The sequence below is a fragment of the Pteronotus mesoamericanus genome, unplaced genomic scaffold, assembly GCF_021234165.1.
Source record: "Pteronotus mesoamericanus isolate MK-2021 breed Mesoamerican mustached bat unplaced genomic scaffold, CSHL_Meso_final scaffold_54, whole genome shotgun sequence".
Lineage (NCBI taxonomy): Eukaryota > Metazoa > Chordata > Mammalia > Chiroptera > Mormoopidae > Pteronotus > Pteronotus mesoamericanus.
Genome location: NW_026555321.1, coordinates 922,373 through 947,179, shown reverse-complemented (window position 1 = coordinate 947,179; position 24,807 = coordinate 922,373). Strand labels below are relative to the sequence as shown.

The 24,807-nt window shown below is 50.6% G+C and overlaps 1 protein-coding gene across 1 annotated transcript in view; it reads left to right on the top strand.

The window, feature by feature from the left end:
- Nucleotides 1–24,807, top strand: part of MYRIP (myosin VIIA and Rab interacting protein) — a 210,430-nt gene that overhangs the window by 144,805 nt on the left and 40,818 nt on the right. The window contains exons 5-10 of the mRNA XM_054595556.1: nucleotides 1,452–1,532; nucleotides 5,181–5,278; nucleotides 5,497–5,577; nucleotides 8,767–8,889; nucleotides 19,593–19,746; nucleotides 21,943–22,580. Of these exons, the coding sequence (XP_054451531.1) occupies nucleotides 1,452–1,532; nucleotides 5,181–5,278; nucleotides 5,497–5,577; nucleotides 8,767–8,889; nucleotides 19,593–19,746; nucleotides 21,943–22,580 (1,175 nt within the window). The remainder of the gene's footprint in view (nucleotides 1–1,451; nucleotides 1,533–5,180; nucleotides 5,279–5,496; nucleotides 5,578–8,766; nucleotides 8,890–19,592; nucleotides 19,747–21,942; nucleotides 22,581–24,807) is intronic.

The window sequence follows — 24,807 nt, the reverse complement described above, 5'->3', positions numbered from 1 at the left end:
ACAGTTATCCTAAAAAGAAGCACTACATGAGAAGACAAAAGTAGCCATTAGTAATATACTTAATCCCCAGATGACTGGAAAAATAATTGATATGCTTATATTTAGTACTGGATAAATAAAATAGGAAAAATAACCACTGCTTTTATTTATTAACACTATACTCTGTTTCTGGCATGATCCTTGAAAAGGTCCATTACGTCTTTCTTCTGGGATCTGACAGACAGACATGGGCTTCTGAGAAGGCTGAGCCACATGAAATGAGAGTTTCCTCCAATGCATGAACGGTACGACTTACTGTCGTCTGGCTGCTGGGTCAGGGCTTTCCAGGACAGTCCCATTGCTTTCCCTCTGGAAAGCTGACGTCATGGTATATGGTCAGGCTGAGTTACCATGATAGGCTGCACACTCACAGCCTAGTCCATTCAGGGAGGGGCCTACTAACCCGCTGCAAATAACCCTCTTACACTTAGAGTTCCTGCAGGGCAACCCCCATGACAGCCCACCCAAGAAAGCACGGGTGTGCTGTACGTCCTGAAGGCCTATTGCTTTGACTTGGCACCAATGGCATTTGCCCCTGTTAAGCTAAGGAATATAGACCTATATGTGCGTTCTTGGTTCTGTCAAACAGTGCTTTCCACTAGCATTCAATTCAATAATTTTTTTTGAGCCACCTGCTCTCTGGGTGCTATCTTAGGTACTGGGGATACAATACAATGATTTAAAAAAAAAATCTACCATCCTTATCTTCAGAGTTCTCATTGGCTGCGAACACATATCATAAAAATCCCCAACTTAAAAAGGGCTTGGCCCGCTGCTCGTCTCAGACTCGAACTAAGACCTGGGTTGTGCGATCTAGTAAAAGAAGGCGAGAGGAGAGGCAGTGGGCCTTCCGAATCAAACACCATTACTTGCCTTGTCTCTCTCTGGGTTTGCTTCTGCAGAAGAAAACGATGACAGTTAAATTATTAGCTCAGGGGAACTGTTCGGATCAGTGCCAGGGACTACAGCTCAGCGAGTGATCAGCCACACAAGACTCATCACCCACCGCGAGGAGAGCGCTTGTCAGTCCTCTTTTTCTAGTAAGGAAGCCAAGTGTCAGGCAGGTTAAGGAGCTGGCTTGGGGTCACATGACCAATAGCTTGCAGGTCCGGGAACTGGCCTCCCGTCTCTCTGAATCCAATCTCTCTTTCCGTCTTTGACTCCGCACTGCCTCCAAGATAGGTACTGCAAGAAAGTTGGGGTGGTGGCAATGCTGTACCAGGAACCCGTGAGAGAGGGAAAATGTGACTGGTCAAAAAGTGTAGCATTGTTTTGTGACCCAGCGATTCCCTAACCTGTTTGCAGGGCTGACCTGCAGTGGGTAATGGTGGTCTGACAATTCAGTGCCTCCCTGCTCGCTGAAGACCTTTCATTATCAAATTCATTCATTCTCCCTCCCTGCCATCCCACAGGAGGAAGCTTTTTTGAAACAAACCTGGAGAATGAAGGAAGCGTTTCGGGCAGTGATTCAACCTTTTACAGGCAGTCGGAAGGTAAGGTTCCTTAAGAATTTACAGCTAATAGGAGGTTAGAGGAATAGAAACACCTTCAGATACTGTCAGAGTCTGCCAGTTGCATTGTAACCACTTGATACAACTCTGCGTTGCCCTGTGGGAGTCTCCAGGGTCTTCCTATTGTTGCCATTTGTATGAGTCCATCATCAAAAAAGATGAGTGAATCCAAGGCATGACCTAGAGAAGCGCATTCAATGCCCAACCACTAGATACTTCATGATCAACTACTGGGTGCTCTGGAATTGGAATATAAAAAGTAAAAGACGTACGCAATTCATATTAAAATATATTTTATCAAGAAGGTATCACTCGCTGATTAACTTCTACTTTTTATGCCAATGTAATAGTTTCCTTAGACCATAGGTTAAAAAAATACCAATTTCCTAGTTTCAAATAAAGCCTCCTCCAACACTTTAGCCTTCTCCAAAGCGTTGAGCCTTGGGGGCCAGGGCCTGTGCCCTGCCCGTCCCTATCCCCGCTCTTCTGCGCATTCTCTGTTCTACTGTGTGGGTGCCTTCTCATGAAGAGCCTGTCCTCTCTCATCCTTTCTGCCTGAAATTTCTCCATGGGCTGCCACACACCGTGATAGGCCCTCAGTGCACCTCTGTTTACTGCTGAGCCTGAAATGCCCAGCATTGAGTTCAGCCCAGAGTTCTAGGCTCTGATTTCTAATGCTTAGCTGTCAGGTCCCGCAGATCCTCCGGGGACTTTGACCTCAGCATGTTCTAATCCAGCTCCTTAGCCACTGAGGTCCACCTGCAAGAATTCTGTCTCAGCCCCCTCCCTGCCAAGTTCCTATCACCAAGTTCCTATTGGCTCCTTTTCTACTTTGATCCTTTTCTTTCTATTGTGAGACCCATAGCTTCAGTACCTCCCTGCCCACAGCTTTCCTACATTAATATTTCAGTGGCCCTCTGTATCAGTCAGGGTCTCCAGAGAACAACAGAACCAATAGAGTGCACATACACATGCGTGCATATTTATTTTATTTCCAGGACTTGGCTCACAGCTGTGGGGATTGGCAAGCCTAAAATCTACTGAGTAGGTCAGCAGGCAGGCAGGCAACTCGGGCAGGAGTTGATGCTTCTTTCTTGAGGCAGGATTTCTTCTCTGGGAAACCTGGCTTTTTTTGCTCTTAAGGCCTTTCCGCTGATTGGATGAGGCCCTCCCACATCTTCGAGGGTCATCTCTTTTACTGAAGTCAACGGTTTTTAGATGTTAACCACATCTAAAATATACCTTCAGAGCAACACTGAGATTAGCGTTTAAGTAACTGGGTACGATAGCCTAGCCAAGGTGGCACATAAAACTAATCATTCCACCATCTACCTGGCGCTCTGACCTTCGGTCACTCTGACTTCTTACCCTCCCTTTACGCCCCCACCTACAAACACCACCCCGGGCCTTCATTTTCAGCCAGAACATCACTCCGTGTCACTCCCATCCCAAAGTTATAAACATGGCACCCGGAGCCTTTTTGGTTATGGCTCCAGGCCCTGACTTTGCAGGATCCTGTGGACCTTGGTAACCATCCCTATCCCAGGGTCTACTGCACACCTCTTAGCAGTTCCTTTTGCACCTGACCACCCAGAAAGAAAGACAGAGTGGGGACTCAGCTTATCCCCTGGGGCCTCCTCACTGGGGGCCCTCAAAGGCCCTAGCTCTCGGGAGGTCACTGGTAAACTTTGACTCAACGAGAATAGGTGGGGCACCTCTTCTGTGAAAAATACATCGATGCGTATCTGGAAAAAAGAGAAGGAAATACAATGTCTGTCTCCACGGAACACTTAGTGTGGTAACAACTTAAGTTTTCTAGCCTCTCCTTAGAGAAACTTTGGGAGAACTGTGCGTCCAATCAGCCGTGGGGCTGACGTACTCGTCTGCTGGCCACATCACTTTGCCCTTAACAGAGTCGGTTCTGGAGATTTTGTTTGCCACGTGTCCCATTCTGTCCACATTTGTGTCTTCAGGAGACTAAGAAGCTTGAATTATGTTTTATAATTGAGGAATTGATTTGATGAATTAATGAATGATGTATTTATTTACACCTTGTCTCATTCTATGAAGAATTTGAGGCAGCTTTCAGGGCATTTTGCATTTGTGAAGTAATGCATGACTTGGAGATTATAAATGAAAACAGGAGGTTGAACATGGGGGGAAGGAGGCCCACACTATGCAGCCCTCATAGACCGATGTGCTTGAACCTGATATGCCTTGGGTTTCTGGGGTGAAGTAAGAGGAATGAGAGAAATCTTCACTCTCGGTAAGAAGCAGAAATCTAAGTTATTTTGGGGAAACAGGACTCTTCCAAGCTCTCAGCTTCAAAGATGTTTTTGTCACCTGCAGAATTCCTTTGTCTTGGAGACAGCATGTCCTCCCATTTGTTGCCATATGCGAAAAAAAATATGTTCACTAAAAATATGATAGTATTTTTAAATCATGGTGGCTTGTGTTTATCCCGCTCTGTGGTTAAAACCGTGGGCTTCAGAAATGGAAAAGCCCAGATTCAAAACTCAGCTCTCTTCCTATTTCATTGTGCCACCCTGGGAAAGTTACTTGAGCTCTCTGTCCTTCCGTTCTCACGTCTGGAAAGTTGTACCTACTCAATGGATTGTTGTAAGAATTAACTGTCATTATGCATGTGGGGCTCAGCCTGGGACCCAGCGTGGGATCAGCCAGGGTTATTGTTGATAGTATTGGTTTAGGATCTAAAACATTCTTTCGTGGCTTCTGTATATGCATTAAACCGTATGTACAGCCCCGGGCCCTTTGAACATTTAATAATTTTCATCCCCATCATCATAATGATACAGTATAGGCACAAAAGAACATAGAACTTTTCTCTGAGAAAGTAGGTGAAGAACTGTTATATTAAGTCCTTTTGCTTGCGTGTTTGGAACTGTGCTCCGTGTTAGGGCACAACAGTGACCGTGATCAAGTTGTGAGAGACAGCGACCTGCGCGAGGGGGTGGAGGCTTTCTGGCTCCCAGGGAAGCCACCCTAGAACCTCAGATGGACATCCAGCCAAGGCAGGGACTAGATGGATCTGAGAAGGTTTTTCCGAGGAGGAACCTGTGGGCCAAGGGTTGGGGGGCCCGGGAACCAGCTCAGTTACAAAGCAGGAGAGCAGAGTGAGGAGGGACAAAATAATGGTGTCATGAACAGAGAGAGGGCAGCTCTCCAGGATTCACAGTGATTTGTGTCCAAGGCAGGGTGGTGGGAAGCAGCGAGGCAGGTGAGAAGGGGCTTGTGAACCACGGAACAGTGTGGAACGTACCCCAGAAATCTAAGCAGAAGAGCTTACGGCGTTGGCCCAGTGACTTAGCTGGTTGGAGTATTGTCCCATAACCAAAAGCTTGAGTGATCAATTCCCGGTCAGGGCACATACCTAAGTGGCGGGTTCAATCCTGGGTGCGTATGGGAAGTAACCAACCGATTGATGCTTCTCTCTTTTGCATCAGTGTTTCTCTCCCTCTGTTTCTCTCCCCCTTCTTCTCTCTCTAAAACCGATGAAAAAAATGTCCTCGGATGAGGATAAAAAAATTTTTTTTTAAAAGAAGAGCTTACGGTGGAGCAGTCATTTTATTTCCCTTTCAGAAAGGGGTCTCTGTTCTGTTCCCCGTCTAGGACACAGCATGATGGACACTCTGGCTGTTGCCCTGCGCGTGGCCGAAGAGGCCATCGAGGAGGCGATTTCCAAAGCAGAAGCCTATGGGGACAGCCTGGTATGGACCCCCTTCTCCTCCTGGGGGAGGTGCGGGTCAGGGTCCTGGCTGCTAGAACAAAGTACCGCGTGTCAGGACACCAGTTTCATGACAGCCACCCTTGACTGGAGCCGTGCCCAACCTCCCCCTGCATTTGCGGTCCGGACTCCTGGGAAAGTGATCACCAAGTGCCCCAAGCCCGCCCCAGTGCGCAGCCATTCTCTTCCCTCCCTCCGCAGGACAAGCAGAATGAGGCCAGTTACTTGCGGGACCACAAAGAAGAGCTCACTGAGGAACTGGCCACAACCATCTTGCAGAAGGTAGGTGGCCCTGGGATCCTATGGCAGCAGCTTACCATCCTGGCCCAGAACAGAGCCCCCGGTAAGCTGGAGAGAAAGAACTGCCCCCGTGGTTGTCTTGGGCACTGTTTCTGTGCTTTGCCACTTTGTCTTCTATGCTCTGGGGGTTCATTCAGAGGAACTTTAAAATCTAAGACAAGGGGTGCAGAGTGGCTGCCTTTAGGGATTAAGCTAGTGAGTGGGGAGCCAGAAACTCAATGCTGAGCTGGTTACTTACTGGCACCCTGTCCCTAGGCTTTGTGTGTGTGCATGTGTATGTGTGTGCATGCATGTGTCCTCTTCTCATTCTTCTCAAATGGTGTCTTGCTAAAGAAGCCTTGCAGTCACTGCTTGCTACCTACATACCCAGTGTCCCTTGCATGCCATATCAGTAATGACTATTTAGAAATCAACCACCCCAAAACTCTGTGGCTTTATACAGGATTGTTTCTGTTTCCCAGCCAATTCTCCAACCCCTACAGTTCCATTCAGTTCTGATGCTAGTCAGAGTTAGCCCAGATCCCACACGTTAAGGGCTCAGTCCCACAAGACTGCCCCCTTCAGATGCCAGTGCAAGTCTCGGGGTCCCAAGGTACCTACCTCTGTCAAGCCCACTACAAATTCAGGGATTCCCAGGACCCTCCCCCACCCCCGCAGTTGGATAATTTGCTAGAACAACTCACAGAAGTTAGGAAAGTGCTACACTTACAACTACCTGCTTATTGTAAAAGGTACAAATGAACAGCCAGTTGAAGAGACTATATGACCACAAGGTCTGTGGAATGAGTGTAGGAATCTTCTGCGCATTCCCTGTGCCCACCACCCTCCGACACATCAGTGTATGTACCAGGAAGCCCCCAAGTCTCAGTGTCTCTGAGTTTTTAATAGAGGTGCCCTCAAGTGGGCATAATTTGTTAAATCATTGACCGCCTGAATGAACTCAGTCTTTAGTCCCTGTCCCCTCCCCAGAGATTGGGGTGGAGCTTCAAGTTCCTTGGTTTACATGCTTGGGTTTTTAAAAGTTATTTACAATTATTGTTGATGTACACTAGGATTATGTTAGTTTCAGGTGTATAACATGATGATTAGACATTTATATAAGTTACAAAGTGGTCACCCCAGTAAGTTCACTACCCATTTGACACCATACATAGTTATTAGAATATTAATAACGCGATTCCCTATTCTGTATTTTACATCCCCATGACTATTTGGTAACTAACCATGTCTACTTCTTAATCCCTTCACCTTTTCCACCCAGCGCCCTGACCTCCCTCCCCTCTGGCAACCATTCGTCTGTTCTCTGTACCTACGAATATGTTTCTGCTTGCTTTATTTGTTTAATTTTTTTTTTTAAAGATTCCACATGTAAGTGAAATCATACAGTATTTGTCTTTCTCAATCTGGTTGGTGGTTTTAGCCACCAGCCTCCACCCATCTAGTGACCTTGGCACAAGCCACCTCATTAGCACAGCAAGACACTCCAGTCACGCAAACTAGCTCAAGGACTTTTGAAGCTCTTTCCCAGAAATCAAACAGCAAATATATTTTTTTATTATACGATAGTTTCCTTCTTGCTCATGCATCTGCAGTGGCTCCGTCTAAAGCAGTGGGTTGGTATCAAGCCTGTGTAGCATGTCCACTCTGAGGCCGATTGAGGGCATTTCGGCCACTCATGGCCGTGACAGCACAGGAAGCTCGGGGAAGCCAGTGACGTCTACTAAGGCCTAGGCTCAGCCCTGACACCCTGTTCCCTGTTCCGTCCTCCCACATCATTGGCTAAAGCCAGGCACACGGCCAACGCAAAGCCAAGGGTGGGAAGTACATTTGACCCTTGACCCACATAGACCTGAAATCAGCCCTCCACATGTGCAGATTCCCAACTGCAGTAAGAAAAATATGGTAGACACTTGAACAATGTGGGTTTGAACTGCATGGATTCACGTATACGTGGATTTTTAAAATCTGCATTGAATAGACCCCTGCAGTTCAAACCTGTGCTGTTCAGGGGTAAACTGTCTACTCTCCCTGTCCTGGGAAGAAGGCAGAGTATACAACACAAGACTATATCCAGGGAGCATTGAACAAATTCAGTCTTCCCTTTTGGTCACAATAATTCATGTCCCTTCCACATGCCACATACACTCACCCATGCAAAGACCCCCAAAGTCTCATTCAATTAACAGTTCAAAGTGCATTCGATTCAGGCTGTGTTCCTTTTAAGAGGGAGACCTATGAACTAAGCACACAAGTCACCTGTCCCCACACACCCTACACGCAATGCTGGAATATGGAGGGGGAAGCAGCATGACCCCATCTTCCTGCAAAGATGGGAGGCGACTGGTCCACAGCAGTTCCAAAATCCTGCTGGGCCTGTGCCAGGCCCCCTCTCTGGGTAGCGGGTGTGCCTTGATCAGGCCCAGGTCTGTCCCTGGGAATGGCACCCTAGTTCACTGCTCTCCTTGGCTCTCTGCCTTTCTCCTCCTCCTCCTGTCTGGTCTAAAAAGACATTGAAGAATATGCCCATCTTGGTGGCTTGGCAGCTTTCTCAGCTGCTTCCTGCCTGGAGGAAGTTGAGAGTCCAGAGGCCATTGTAGAAATAGACTCATTAAATCCACACAGCCAGGCCCAAAACAGCAAGTGCTACAAGCAAGTTGAAGCCCGCCCTGATGACTTCTGACATCTTCCCCCTTCACAGGCTTTCCTGACGCTTCCTAGAATCAAGAATTATAGCCAGAGACTCTGGTTTGCAATTCAGCCACATTATTCATGAGCTGTGCATCCTTAACTGACAACGTAACCACTCTGACCCTGTTTCCTCATCTGTAAAATGGAGACCAGTTACTGTATGCAGCTCTTAGCAGTATTTTGAAGATTAAATGAGGTTAAGTATCTACAGTGCCTGGCCCAGAGTCTGGTACGTTGTAGGCACATAATAAATAGAAAGATGTTGTTAACATCATAAAATGATCACCGTAAACTGTAAAGTGCAGTGGAATGCTCAAGTCGTGCTGTTTTATCCTAAGGTAGATCTGAAACAGGCTAGCGTTCTATTGAAACTAAGCTCTTAACAGCTGAAAGAAAAATCCCAAAAGTTGTCCCCATTACTCCACATGGCTTCCAGAGGCCTCGCCAGTAACTCGTCCCCTTCGTCACCCACCACTTCTCCAGATCATCAGAAAACAGAAGAGCAAATGTGAGCAGCAAGTGGAAGAAGAGCCAGAGTGGCCACGGCCCCAGAGCTGCAGCGCGAAGGCTGCTGACGCGGGGACCACAGCCTCCAGCGGCCTCTGGGTGAGTCTCCAAGCGGTAAACTCAGGTGTCCTGCGTGCTCTGCCCGTAGAGATGGGGATAGCCCACTTCACCATCTGTGGTTGACTCATGTGCCCACCGGGCAGGGTAAAGGCTCCTGGAGGGCAGGGGGGCAGAGGGGGAAACTGTGAAAGTGTGTGAGAGTCGGGGGCAGGAGGGTGAGAGAGGAGGAAGAATGAATGTGGACAGACTGTTGAAGAATACGGGGGCGGGCTTTGACACAGAGACCAATTTAGGAAAAATATACATGTCAATGGGCACTTTTTGGTTCATTGTAGACAGAGTTGTACTAAGTCCTGTGAGAGGGAAAAAAATGGCTTTTTCAGGGAGATGGCTTGCTTTTCCGAAACGGAAAAGTGATGACAAGAGAGTTGCCACTGTCATCTGAGTCATCAAAATGATCAAATGAAGGCGTAGTCGGGAAGTCGTGGTACAGACCAACGTTCTTGTCTGTCACCCTGAAATTAAGCCAAGGGTGGAATTCCAGAGGACGGTGGCCCTCCTGTGACCCAGGGGTCTGGGCCTACTCGTGTCGGCAGAAGAGTCCCCATGCCTGTAAGACCCTGGTCATTTGTGTCAGTGGGCCGGGCAGAGAGCCTGCGGAGCACAGCGAGAGACCGAGGCTGCGCCCGCGGGGTGGGCCCTCCAAGCGGAGACTCGGAGCAAAGAGCCAGCGGGCCGGCTGGCGGGACATGCGCTCTGTCCGCTGCAGTGCCAGCAGTCAGGGCACAGGTGCCAGGGCGAGGGTGCCACACAGGTGCGACTTAGATCTGGAAAGTCAGGCGGGGGGAAAGCAATGCCCAGTGTTTACCCCGCTCCTCCTGGGTGCCTGCGACATCCGTCCCCTACCTGAGCAGAGTGAAAACAGGGCGTGCGGAGCAGCCACCTGGTGGACACGCAGTTCCAGAAGCGATGGCCAGGAGCCTCGCCTGCAGAGGCTCTCCGCAGGTCGCACCGGTCGCCAGGTGCGTGGGCGTGACGAGGCGTCTCTTTATGGCTTTATCAGAGACTTAACTTCATTGGTTTATTGGCAGAACCTTCCCTTGGCAACACGCTGTCAGCTTATCTTACTGCTGCTGTGTGCTCGGCACCAAGGAAAACAAATAAATAGAAGGTTCAGTCCCTGCCCCTCCAGGACCTTACAATCTGGTTATCAAAGCAGGCGGCATATGAGACAGTTCACAGTAGGCGCAGTTGAAAAGTTGAGTCTGGAAGTGGAATTGTAATTCAGAGAAGGGAGGGGCCCCTCTGGCAGTGAAGGGGGCACGTGGCCTTCAAATAGCCTGTCATTCAGATAGTTCACTCACTCAGACCTGCCGTTCCCGCGTTCAGGCTGAGACAGGGTGGCACTCTGCATTTGAGGAGTCTTTCTCGTGTGTTTTCTGCAAACTGAAAGAGTCGCGTTTGGGGGCCTCTAGGAGGTGGGAGCCCCTGCAGGACCCCCTGCAGGACCCCAGACTTGGGGTCAGAGGCAAGTCTAGGGGTCTTGGGCTCTGCTTCTTGCACTTCTTGGGGTGGAAGTCTGCATTTGCCCTTCACTATGACCTTGAGCAACAGTTTAATTCCTCTCTGTAAAATGGGAATAATAAGACCTTCCCCAAAGGGTGGCTCTGAGGATTTCTGGCGTAGCCAACATAGTTCATAGTGAGCTCCTACTGTACGCAGAGTGCTGTGCTGGAGGCTGCAGAGACACGGGTTCCCACAGGTACTGGGGCCTCCACCATAACCCCATAACCTAGTGAGGGGACACACCCTGAACACGAAAGCCACAGAGGAACACAGGGGCACAAGACCAACCATTGTTGTCAAGAGGAGCCAAGAGGATGGAGGGGAGAGAGCACTGGGGCAGGTACAAGTCTGGTCGTCGGGGGAGTCAGGGAAAGCCTTCCCTAGGAAGTGGCCTGAAACTAAGGCCCGAAAACAGCAAACATGGGCACAGTGGGAGGAAGAGCATCCCACAAAAGGAACAGCATGCACGGAGGCCCTGAGCAGGAAGGGACTGAGCAAGCTTGAGGACTAGAACAGTGATCGTATGTCTAGAGAGCGATGACTAAATGACAAGTGGATTGGTCACTTAAGGGTATGCAGGGGTCATCCCCTAAGTGACAGCTATTGTTCTTGTCCATATTACCTTATTTTCACATTTCAAAATCAAGGTCACTGTAGCCAAGATATCCCTACGAGTTACGAGATGAACCTCACCACGTTTCGGTCAGCTGGCCTCCAGGCCCGGACAACAGCAGCTGTCCGTGTAGCGCTGACCCGCCTGCTCTGATCCACAGGCACCCTGTGCCCCACAAGGCAGGCCCTCACTTCACAGGCGCTGTCTCCCCTTCCCTCCCCCACACAGCCAGACAGCATCGTCTTGCTTCTCCTCCGCTGTCTGAACTCACCCACCAACATCTGGCCTCTCGCGGCACCTGGGGCTGCCTGGCTCCTCCTGTGTCGGGGGCCAGAAGGCCTTCTCTGGCCCCGTCCTGCTCCTCCTGGCACAGAGGAGGCTCCCTCCCAGGGGGTCCTATTCACATCAGCCAGCGGCAGCTTGTCACAGTAACTGAAGTTCTGATGCAAACCCCACCAACAAAGAGGTTCAGAGTCCTCACAGAAAACTTGAGTCATAATAGCAATGATAGGGGATTCCCAAAGATCTACAGGGCTCACACACGACCTTCCTTGAATAGACTTTACATGAACAGGTGTTCACACATTATTTCATTCGAGCCACGTGAGCACATCCTATGTTACCCCCATTTTACAGAGGAGTAAACTGAGGCCTTGCTAGTCTGAGCCACCGGCGCTAAGCGGCGGGGCCGGGACTAGAGCCTGGGCTGCTGAGCTCTGCTGTCTCCTTTTTCATTGGGAAGCTCTGGATACGAGATACCTGCTTTCCCACCATATGTTCACCACGCCTCTTTGTCATGCCCACACCTAAACTCAAATGGTATTCCTACCACTCCATAGAGACAGAAGAGACTGTGTGTCATTAGAGACATGGCACAGTGGGCTGTAGCACCTTGAGTCACAGCAGTGGGCACAGCAGCGATCACAGATGTAGTGTTCCTTCCCACAGCAGGACAAGAGGCCTTTATCCACACCCCTCAGCCGACCGCTGGCCTCAGTCTTCTCAAGATAAATGGCAATGGCTCTTCCCAAGGGGGCTGCTCACCTGGCCCCTTCACTCGCCAGAAACCATCTAGCCCACCTGCCACACAGGCACAGCCGTGGGCTGTCTTCTCTGAGGGAACCGTTTAGAGGCGGAAGTCAACGTCGCCCAAGACTCCCACGTGGGCTCTAAAACAAATACCTCTCAGGGTTTTCTTTTCTTGTCAGAAAATCTGTCTTGCCAAACGCCTGCCTCCCACACAGCAGACTCTTCACTTTGGCTTCGACACCAATGTAGACAGAGCTGACTCACTTCTTACTTTTTCCCTGGGGCAAATAGTGGCATGTGATTTATTTCTCGATTTGGGGATAGAATACGGCCTAATGGAAGTCCCTCTGATTCTAAAGTATCTTTTGAATCTCTTTGCAAACCATGTTCGCTTCCCCAGGGACGAGTCCCCCTGTGGCGGGGGGAGGCGGGAGAGAGAACCTTGGGGTTGCAGTTTGAAGAAAGCCCGTAGAGGACATGGGCGCACCCGCTTGGGTAAGCACTCCTTCCGGCACAACACAATAGTGCCCAGATCACGTGGCCTGGCAGGGGGTGTGGGCACTCGCCAAAGGGAGAGGATCGTGGTTGGGTCCTGTTTCTCCAACCTGCATCCTTGACTTGGGTGCTTCGCCCAGGAGATCCCCTCCTGTGCCCCCGCCCTGTGAGTTCTCCCCGTGCTGTGATTTGCCACACAGAAGAAAGCATATTTTTATCAACACTGTTAGTCTGGAGACGTGAATGCTTTCATTGTCTTTCTGAGTCCACACATGTCCTCATGGGAACTGCCCCAAACCAAGCGGCCTGAATCGGGGAACAAAGGGAAACCCAGCATCCAGATGGGTCCTCCGCACTGTGCACCCCTTTGAGGAGCAAAATGGAGAGCCCCTGACGGTCAGTGGTCACAGGCCTGACTTGCCCTTGGCCAGCACCCCTCGCCCTGCCCCTGTAACCAGAACCGCAGCAGGGCCAGCCTGGGCTTTCGAGGGGTGGGCACATCCAGTTGAGAAGGGTCAGCCCCCTCAGATGCTCCATGCAGCGTGCCTGGGGACACCGCCTACCCACGTGGGCTAAGCCGATGCCCTCCCTCGCCCCGGCCCCCACCGGGCCCTGGTCCCCTGTGATGAAGAGCCTGGCCGAGACCACATCTGGGAACTGGGACCTGAGAGGGACCGACCCTGGTCAAGGCCACCATATTACACAAGTCCAGGAGCCCTGTTCATCTAGAATACAATGTGAGTGGCACCTCCAGGGTTGTGCAAGGGGGAGGGGACAGGAACAGCTGCTGGTTAAGGAGCAGGCGCTCTGTTTGCCATCACAAGATGGGGATGCAGGTATCATTAGACCCATTTTATAGACGATGAAACTGAGGCCAAAGCTTTAATGTAGCTTAACCTAAAATCGCCCCTGTGCTGACTGGCGGGGCTGGGCATTGAATACCTTTTTCCTGCTCCAAAGCCCTTGACCTAGCTTCTTCCTCTGTAAAATGAGATCGGTGGACTCAGTAATCTCAAAGGCCCCTTTTAGCTTAGAGAGTCTAGGCTGCGTTGTCCTATATGGTGGCCTCAAAACCCAAGTGACTATTTAAATTAGTTAAAATCAAATAAAATTTAAAATCCAGTTCTTCAGTCACACTGGCCACGTTTCAGGTGCTTTAACAGCACCTGTGGCGGGTGGCCGCTACATTGGACGGTGCAGGTATGGGACAGTTCCATCCTCCCGTCACGGTGTATCGTGCAGCGCTGGGTTAGGGCTTTAGATAAAAAAAATGATTAACAGAGGGCGTAAAATGGAAATGTGCGCCCGGACCCTGGCTGGAGTCTGGATGGGAAGCAATAGGCCAACTTTTGGGGTCTGGGGACTTCACCGGAGGTGGCCGTCCTGCCTTCTCAGGAGCCGCTCTCGCCCTGGCGGTGACTCGGCACACCTGCCCAAGCCCCACACCCAGCCGGCCCAGGCTTCCCGAATGGCCTGTGTGTGATGCCTTGAGGGGCTCCCCGACCTGCAGACTGTGGAGGGCCCTGCACCGCAGCCCCCTGGGAGGACATCCTCCTTTCCCCTCAATTCTCCAACAACCCGGGCACCCCTGGCTCAGGGAGTAACGGTGCCGAAACCCAGAACGCCTGTATGCTCCTTGGGCTGAACTGCAAAACCCAAACTGGATTCATCCCCATTCAGCCCGAGTTCTCATCTGTTTTCTTGAAAGAAAGTTCAGCGTGATTGCTCTCTTTTTAATTTCCTCCGTTATTGTGTGGTTCTCCTCCAGGAGGCGGGGCGGCACAATTCGCCTTCCAAGGCCTTAGGATGCAATATCCTAAAGGCACTGGTGGGGGGGTGTAATTCATTCAGTGCCTGTCCCTTTGGGCGCACGTGTATGAAATGGTGCCTCCATGATAATACGGTGATCCTCGTCGTATTATAACAGTGGCAGCAGGGGCCAGGCACGCAGCATGTGCAGGTGACTGCGCCGTCTCTGTCTGACTCTTTCTGTCTCTGCTCTATCCTTTTCTCTTTCCCTCCGCCTTTTCGCTTGTATCTCTGTTATTTTCTCCCTCACTTTTGTTCTCTCCTTTGACTGACTGTAGTATAGACCTCAAGTGTTTTTTATTATTGTTACAATTATTGGATTGAATTTAACGGCTCTGACTGACCCTGCAAATACAAAGCACAGCTCTGTCTCAGTCGTTGAGGCGTCCCCTTTGCTCCCAAGCCCTGGCTGCAGAACACACCCTCTCCCTGTTCTGCGCTGTGAGCTCCCTGGTGGCAGAGACTGTTGTGAAGCCGAGATCCGGGCCTCGGGGAGCCGGCCCTGTTGGCCACGATGACGATTAGAGCAATCACAGCAACACTTCCAGTAGATATTGGCAGAACACGCTGCTGCTGCCCACGCGGGATGCGGCCGCTGCAAAGGAAAGCACCGTTGACCTGAGAACCATGTGGCTAGAACTGCGCAGGTCCACTTCTATGTGGATATTTAAAAATAAATACTGTAAATGTACTTTCTCTTCTTTATGATTTTCTTAATATTTTCTTTTCTCCTGCTTGCTTTATTAAAACAGTAGATAATACATATGATATACAAAATATGTGGTAAATCAACTGTTCATATTATCAGTAAGGCTTCCAGTCAGTTGTAGGCTCATAGTTAAGTTGTGGGGGAGTCTAAACTTATATGTGGATTTTCGACTGCGCAGGGTTCAACATCCCTATCCCCCATGTTGTTCAAGCATTAACTGTACAACAAAGGTAGCTGGTGATCACACGGTGCGTGTCACCGGGAGCTTCAGGGCCGGTGGGGTCAGTGGCAGGTCCTGCTGGGTTGGAGCGCGGTAGCCAGGAGCGCTTTGCTCCCAGGCTTTCAGCAGAGGCTCAGGCTGAGCTCCAAGAGGGCGGGGAAGTGCAGGCACTTAGATGAGAGCCAGGCAGACCGGAGCCCAACCCCTGCCACTGCCCTCCACAGCACCCGCGTGCCTGCGGAAGGTTATGCACCCCCGCTTCTGTTTACTCACGCACACCCAATCCGAATGAGAGACGGATATGGTGTACGGCTCAGTGACAGACCTTAATAGATGCTCTTATTTTAACTAGTGCTTGTATGTGCCTGGCGTTGACACTAGTCCCCTCACAGGAGGAAACGGAAGCTTGGAATAGTTGAAGTTTCCCCCAAGATCCCATGGAGCAGGAGAGGAGCTGGCATTGACACCACCCATTAGGCAGTACCTGAAGGGTTCAGAGGCGGGGCCTGTAGGAAAGCTCAGATTCTCACGTCCGTCACTGCAAGGCCCTACTGGCATGCCGCACCTGCATTCATTCCGGGACCCACGGGCTCCGCCGGCCATTCCCCGCCCTTCCCGCAGAGATGTGCGGGCGCCGCGCTCAGGCCAAGCCTCCCCGCCGTCACCAGCCCTGCTTCCTCCATCAGCCTTCGGGCGGGTGAGAAGAAGGGGAAAAGAGCAGAGGCTGTGGGTGGGAAAGAAAGGGTGGGTACCAAGGGCCCAGCCAGGGTTTTGAGTCAATAGGTGTCTCAAGTAATCCTCTCACTTCCCAGGAGCCCCGGAGGTGCACCAACCCGTGAATAAAAGCATTGTCGTGGCGCCATCTACTGCCCCATGGGTTCACTGCAACAAATTTGTGGTGAAACCGGGTCTGGGTCTCTGGATGGGGCTTTGCCAGCCTGGCTGGAGACAGTGGCCAGCAGTGTCCTGAGACCCATGGAGACAGTTCTTTGGGGTCTTTTGTGGATTGTCAGGGTTTAGGGATTTTTTTTAATGTGAAACAGTGGTTTGCCTGCAATAGATTATAACAGCCCGGCATCCCCAACCCTCTCACAAAGAAGGCTTATCCCACCTTCCCGGCTGGGACAAGAAAGGGATTTTTCCTTTTGGGGTCTTGGCTTTTGTACCTTGCAGGGCATTTTTGCCCCATAAAAATGGACCCCAGCCACCTTCTACAGATACACACATGCTGGCATGAAATACCATTTAGGCCACTACAAAATGAAGCATTAAAATATTATTTTCCCCCCTTTAAAACAGGTACTCCATGACCGACCGTGAGGAGCTTAGAGACATAAAAAGGCAGGCACGAAAGTGGTTACTCTTCTGAGGCTCCAGTAATACTGCACCTGGCAATAGACGGTCAGCAACTCAAGGCCACCCCCGAGTCCCACAGATTCAGTCACACACATGGGACTGGGGACCATACCCACAAAAGACTACCCCGGCCTTCAGGGAGCTCACAGTCTGCGGAAGAGCTGACGAGTGGGCGTATGACCGTAACAGCATACGGGAGGTGTGTGACCACTTGGAAGGGGAACCTCCTTGCCCCAGTGCCCGTGGGAAGGGTGTCAAGGGTATGTCCCCCTGAATACAGGGGGGTTTGCCATAGGAGGACTTTGGTCCTTCATTTTTAGAGTTTCACTTGTCAATGGACCATCAGCCTTGATCTCTGTGCTCTCTGATAGTTGCTCACTGTCTGTCAAGGGTTCAGCAAAGCCCCAACTGGCTCCCCGCATACCCCGCCCCACAGAAACCTTTGATGCTGAGAAGCATCAGAGCTGTCCGGGACCCTAGGGACAGGAAGAGCACTTGCTGTGCCCTCGAAGGAAGGAAGTCACACCAGCAGCAAGCCGCCGATGTGTGGGTTGGTTTGGCTCTCCCCCAAGTGCGACCTTCCCTCTGTGATGTGAGTGAGGAGGATGGTGGACTTCTTTCTTTCTTTTGCTCCCTCATTGTGCTTAAGAAATTAGTTTAAAAAAAAACATCAGGCACTTCTGACAACCCGTCCTGCGGCCCACCCCAAATCACTTTCAATCCACAACACTCATTTATTCCCAGTTCTGAGCTAGTTACCGTGCCAGGGGCTGTGGGATCTCACCATCGACAGGCTCTTAACTGCCCTTGGTTGGTCACAGTCTCTAGGGACAAGAGGCAAGAGGTAGATGTTTGCAGCAGACTGCAGCATAGCCCAGGCGAGCATAAAGGAAGCCCAGGCCCCCAGCCCAGCCTGGGGAAGGGGATCTCCCGCAGATGGCGTCCTGTTTGAACTGAATACACACAGATGAGGTGGGGGAGGGATTCATCCAGCCCCTGGGCTGTGTTGACCTGTGACCCTGCCTAGAAAGGCACGTCTGGTGGCCTCTGTCCTCTCTCTTGTCTTAGAGGGATGCGAGGGAGGTTGTGACCCTGCACACAGCTTAGCGGGTCCATATTTGTTCTGCAGACCCATCTTTCTCTCAGCTCAGCCCCAGAGCCTCGTGGGAGGAAACAGAGCAGGTTTCCCAGGACTGATCCTGCACCAGAGCGGCCAGCACCACCCTCTCCATTGGGGCGTGCCCGGTGCCCTGCCCCTGAGAGCTCCTGGGCCCTGGCGCGATGCCGGGGGCACTGGACCTTGATCCTCCGCTCTCTCTGTGTCTTTCCTCAGGCTGGTTATCCATCCTTCAGGGCGAGGCTGTGGGGGCGTAGCCCTCTCCCCAAACCCCGGCCACGGGGCTCGGCGCTGCCACTGAGGTACCCCAGTGCTGGTGTTTACTCTTCTTTATTCTCAAGCACCTTTTTTAAGCTCCCACTTATTCTGCATTTACTGTGTGCAGGGCAAGGCTCGGTTTCCACACCTCTCAGGAAATGAAGCCACTTAGTGTGGGGTCAGGTGGGTTCTAGATCTAGCGGGTGATCACCTCGTAAGTTATATAAACGTCTACTACGATGTTGTCCACCCGAAACTGATATAACTGTATGTCCATTGTAAATGAAAAAAAAAATTTTTTTTTTTAAAGTAAGGAAGTCCTTTAGCCAAGGTGTCATAGCAGAGGCGGTGTTGGAACCCGGGTCCGGCTGGCTCCTGGGTCCAGCTCCCACCACCCCAGGGCCCGCCCACAGCTCTCCTCAGGCGCTGTCCTTCAGTATCCTGGCACCTCCCTTTGTCGCCCTCGCACCTGTAATGGGAGAGGAAGAACGCTGCCCGACACGGGCACATTTCTCCCTGGGAGAGGAGGCCTAGGGCGGCTGCATTCAGATCCGCCAGCAGGGGGAGACAGAGTTCACGGGAACCCGCCTTAGCGGTCAGGCCTTGGCTTCACGTCGCGTCCTAGATGCTTCCAGTGGTTTTGCCCTTTCCCTCCTCAGTTTATCAGGAGAAGAAAAGACAACTAAATGGCCCACAAAAGATAATTCCTTCATTACATTACAAAGGAAAAAATTAGTTTCTGCCGGGTGAAATTCTCTATATACAGGATCTGCTTGAGTGTGGTTGATAGGGTAAGAATATGAGTGTAATAAGTTACAGTTTTAATGTGAACATTTTACCTAAAATGTCATATAGTGTGCTTAGAGGTGATATTGTTATGTTACAGAATTACATGTTTATGATTTTGTAATTAAAACGGGGCATTTTTTGTGCCGGACCCTGTATAACATTTGAGCTTCAAATTCTCTATAGATAACATTTGTAACATACATATGACACAATTTCAACATGTTTGAAATTTCCGTTGGCCATTGGAAATCTGCCATTTCTCCTACTTCCCCTTGGGTTAGAGTGTATTGTCCTTTCTTTAATTCAGGTGCTAAAGTGGACTAGGTTGCAATAGTCCTGGACTTGTGGGTGGGCCGTCCTTGGCTCAGTTATGTATTGCAGCACTTCCGTTGTGCTTACCATTTATGCTGCTGAAACTCAGGTTTGGAGTCTGAGAAAGAGATGTTTTCACTTTTGTCATGCAGAATTTGCCCTAAGACATGCTGGTTGGGGTGGGGGGTGGCGGTGGCTGGATGAGCAGCCCAGTGAGCACTGGCTCTGTCTGGTTCCACAACATCTCCAATGCCACCTAGGAGGCCTGGCCTGCTTGCGATGGATATGCAGGGACCCTTTCTACCATTTGATGGCCTTCTACCTTGACCTGCAGCCTTTACGCTGCACGAGAAAACATCCCCACCATGGCGTCTTCTCCACACTGTGCAGGGTCAGTTGCAAAACAGAAGGCATTCCTCCCGGTGCCCACACCCCACGAATTCACCCCTCCTCCCTTTCCTTTCCACAGAGACCCCCGTGTGCATTCTCACCCACCAGAGAAGGTGCCCTGAAGACCTCTTCGCAGGAGGCTGTGCCCAGGCAGCGGGGGGACCCGGGCCAGCAGCCCAGGGAGGAGTCGGTGGCGTCCAGCTGGGAGAGCGTGGACAGGCTGGACCAAACAAGTAACTGTTTTAAGCAGCAGCTCATTGGTCTGTGGGTTTCAAAACTGCAGTTTGGAGACTTCTGGGGGGAAGAAGGGCTTCTGGGCAAGAGTGTGAATTGCACATGGCTGCACAGACCCACCTCAGCCGCCTATAGAATGGGGGAAGACGAGGACTAGCCACCAGTCTGTGGACTAGGAAGGTGTGTCTCACTTATAGAGGCCAGGAACGCTAATCCAAGGGATTTGGGTCCCAGCATCTGGTCATAGAGTGTCCCTTCTGAAACCTGACGTATATGTTTATTAGGGTAACACCTGCTGCTATGCCAAATGAACCAAACATTTAGGCGGTTTAATGCAATACTTTTACTCCTCATCAAACAACAGGATAGTCCTCTGCCCTGTGGCTCTGCCGTCCTTTGGGGCCTCTGCGTCTTCAGCTGGGTCATTCACGTCTGGCCTGCAGGTGGAGGAAGAGAGATGGAGAGATCAGGGCATCTGCGGCCTAGCCGCTGGAACAGGGAAATGAGACAGACGCACACCACTTTCACTCCCAGTGCGTGAGCAAGAACTAGTCCCATAGCCACACCTCAGTGCAGAGGATCCTGGGAAATGTAGTCCTGGCTGGGAAAACACACACCAGCAACATGGTTCTTTGATGAACTGTGGAAGTAAAGATGCTCACCCCACCCTACACAGGTCAATGTCTTCCTCGCCCAGATACACGTATATAGATAGTGGAAGCCAGGCACGTTTGTCCCCACCCTGAGTTGTCAGTCAAGCCTCAACCCCTTTCCTCAGCAACAGCAGCAATGAATGACCAGCAAAATTCCCATTTTAGAAATATGCTTTTAAAGATTGTGTTACCACTTCGACTCTGTAAGGGAGAAGATTTAACTAACAGCTATGTGAGTAAATTCCACTGTTACCACAATACAAAAAAATATAAACAGTAAGTATTTTTAAAGTCACTCTAAAGATTTTCCAAAGGAGATCGTTTCCATGTTAACCTTGTAGTACCTGTCAGTAGAAACTGCAGAACTTCTGTGAGCACATGGAATTTTCCTTATGGAGGTACATGGTTCGGGGTTTTATTTTTTAAGTGCACTTTTTCCTTTCTAGGTATGTTTTTCTTTACCCCCTGGTGCCCAGCATATCCATATCCATACCCATTCATTCATTCATTCATTCATTCCTATTTTTTTTTCTTTCTCTCTCACCATGGATTGAAAATTCTCACAGAGAAGGAATTCTTAGATTCCACAGAACAAAAACAGCATTTCAAAATTCAAAATCACAAATTGATCACCCTAAAGGATATTTTAAAAGCGACTAAAAGACACTCCGTTTCACAAAATAGTTCCCCCACTGAATTATGAGCACTCCAAGTACATTTGCAGAAGGTTTTGGTTTTCAAAACATGAATGTAATTTTCTGTAAAAAAAAAAGGCACCCACGTGTCATTTATCAGTTGTATATAAACATAAAACTTAGTTCAACATCATCATACACACAAACGAGATTTCACACTCTGTCCAAATATCCATGCATCCCTCAGGATGAAGACTGAAAATGAAAAAAATATATATAAATGAATAAAGCCCTTACAAGGAAAACCGCTGGTCTTCCTGAGGAATGCTGGGCTGTGACATGCGGAAATGTCCAGGCCAATCCCGGAGGCCCGGACAGATGTCCAATATGTTTGGCAGGAAGCAAACTGTTCCTGGGGGCACGGCTCAGTCTCGGCAAAGCACAGATACAGAACAGGGGAGGCCTGAGGTGGGCGTCTCCTTAGCGGATGAATGGCCACTGGGCTATTGTCAGCAGCTCTGCCTATGCCTCGGGGGAGGGCTGGTGCTGGAGCCTGTTGGGCCATGGCAACAGGGGCACCGTGGGCTGAGCAAACCCCAGCAACCCCACTTTCAGCCTTGACAGTGCTCACAGCGGTTCACAGATTCCCCCCAAACATGTTATCACTTGAGGGACCTTGACTAAGCATCCCCTGGGTACACAGCTGGGACATGACTGTCAGGGGCCGGTCCCTGTGAGGCCTCAAGAGACTTCCTGGGGACCTTGAAGCCGGCCCCCAACTAGGCGTGCCCCTATGGACTTGCTAGAGCCTGGCTGCTCCCCAGGACCCAGGCAGGGGGAAGTGGCAGATGGCAGCCTCCCCTTGTGGTAACAGCGCTCTCTGCTCTCTCCTCCCTGCCACCTGCAGCTCTGGCCCCAGTCTTGCAGAGCCCCGATGGGAACTGGCTGGCCTTGAAGGACGGTGCTCTGCCCCCCACCCGCTGGCTGGCCAAAGCTACGAGCGGCACATTTCAGGCCCTGGAGGCTGTCTCCCATGTGGCGTCTGCCTACGAGGAGATGGGATCCGACAGCGAGGAGGACTTTGACTGGGGTGCGGCCCTGAGCACGCTCTGCCCGCGGCCCCCAGGTCTGCCCGGGAACCCCCAGCCTCGGCCCACGCAGGCCCAAGGCTCCGACCAAGTGTCCCCTGCCGCCTCCGCTCCCTCCAGGCTGTCCCCCAACCCCGAGGCCATGTGCTCTGACTCGGAGACCTCCTCGACGGGCTCTTCCCGGGAAGCCGGGCGGCGGGCCAGGCTGTCCTGGTTGCAGAGGAAGGCCCCCAGGAACCCTGCAGCTGAAAAGATGCACCTCCAGGGAGAGCTGGATGTGAACTTCAATCCCCAGGCAGCCAGCAGGGAGACCTCGGACAGCAGCGAGCCCGAGGAGGCCACCCACGCTGCAGACCGGCGGGCCAGGAGGTGGAGAAGGGCCCGTGTGGGCTCAGAGGAGCCAGCCAAGGAGCTGTCGTCCCCCAGCGCCCATTCCCAGGAGCTAATCACATACCAGGTAATAAAATAGGTGCACGCAAGTGCACGCACACTCTTTCCGGAAGGAGGGGCCCTCCTCCAAGCACGGGGCGCAGAGAGAGTCCTGAGTTAAGAGTTCACAGACCCAATTTCTCATTTTGGTTTTTGCTACTAAGTAGCTGAGTGACCTAGGCAGGCCCCTCTGAGGTTCCATGCTCCCCTCTCAGAGATGAGAACTTAGAGTTCACAGTAGGTTTGCAAAGCGTGGCCCCAGACCAGCAGCACCAGGGAACTAGTTGGAAATGCAGATTCTCGGGCCCCGTGCCAGACCTGCTGAATCAAAAACTCGGCGGCTGGGGCCCAGTGAGCTCTGCTGTAAAGAGCTCCCCTGCTAATACTGCTGTGCATTGAAGTTTGAGGGCCAGTGGCTTAGGGTGGAGGGTCTGGGGTCTAGAGTCAGCCTTCCTGGGTTCAAATCCAGCCTGTGACCTGGGGAGGGTGTCCCTCTAGGTCTCAGTTTCCTCGTCCGTAAAATGGAGCCATTAGAACCCACTGCAAAGAAGGGTTGAGATGAGTGTATACAGGAAGGTTTATAAAAAGCTGAGCTCTGTTGGAGCACAACAGCACAAGAGCTCAGTAAATGTTACTTCAGTATGCTCATTCGGAGCGTGATTTCCTGGCATTCTGTGGATCCTTAGTCTGTATCACTCCCATTCTCAGGATTCTTGGTGGCTCTGCCAATGCCTAAACCAATGCCTCCCTGGCATTGCTTTATTCTTGTGTGTGGCATAAGAAGGTGGTCTAATTTCATTTTTCTGCACACATCTGTCCAGTTTTCCCAATGCCATTTATTGAATAGACCATCTTTATCCCATCCTTTGTCAAATATTAATTGACTACAACGGTGTGGGTGTATTTTTGGGCTCTCTGTTCTGTTCCATTGATCTGTATGCCTGTTCTTATGCCAATACCAGACTGTTTTGATTACTATGGCCGTGTAGTGTAGTCTCATATCAGGTAGCATGATTCTTCCAACTTTGTTCTTCTTTCTCAAGATTGCTGTGGCTATTTAGAGTATTTTGTGGATCCATATAAGTTTCTGGCATATTTGTTCTAGTTCTGTGACATAAGCCATTGGTATCTTGATAGAAATTGCATTGAATATATAGATTGTTTTGGGTAGTATGGACATTTTAATGATGCTAATTCTTTCCTATTCATGAACATGGTATATGCTTCCACTTATTTGTATCTTCCTCAATTTTTTTCCTCGGTGTTTTATAATTTTCTGAATATAGGTCTTTTACATCTTTGGTTAAATTTATTCCTGGGTATTTTATTTCTGTATGCAATTGTAAATGGGATTGTGTCCTAATTTTTTTTTCTGATAGCTCCTATTGGTTATAAAAATGCAACTGATTTCTGGATATTTATTTTGTATCCTGTTACTTTACTGCACTTATTTATCAATTCTAGATTTTTTTTTGGTGGAATCTTTAGGGTTCTTTGGTAACCAGGTGAATTTCACATTCTCTAAATGCATGCTGCTCTCCCCCAGCTCTGTGTCTGTGATCATGCCCGGCCCTTGCCCTCCCCTCTTGCCAGAGAAGGGCTGTGATCACCATGGACTAAATACCTAGCTTCGTGGGGCCCACCCTGGCCTTCCTGGAGCAGCATTTTTTAAACTCAAAAAGGACACAGGAAAAGTAGCCAGGAAAGTTGAAATGACCTTACATAAGCAATGGATTGCAGTATCTGAAGCCGAGAGCGTTGTGGAAGACAGTTATGTTGCCTGTGCCTTCCGTAAGGACCTCACCATCACTCTCTTGCATTGCTCTCAGCTTGACTTTTTACATACCTGGAGAAACCACTCCCACTTCCTGAACATCATAGCACCTTCAGTAGCACCCAGCCACTATGCCCTGCACTCTTAGTGTGGGTTCCACTTACAGCAGGTCCCGCGTCAAGGATTGGGGTGTAGGTTTTTGTGGGAGGAGACCCCAGGAAGCCCTGGGGTGAGACAGGGGAGTGAGGAAGGCCAGTGAAGGAACGCTATGGGCCGGGGGGCTCCATCCCATCAGGGACCCTGTGAGCAGCTGCATGGATCAGAGCTAAGAGCTGTCCCACTAGAAGGCAGGGAGTAGTTACCATAACCTCCCATCTCCCACTGGTGGAGAACGATCCCACCCAGGAGGGGCAGGAACTCCATACACAGCCAGGTTTGCATGGATGGTGCCTGAGAAATCCCTCAGGCAGAGGAGAAGAGA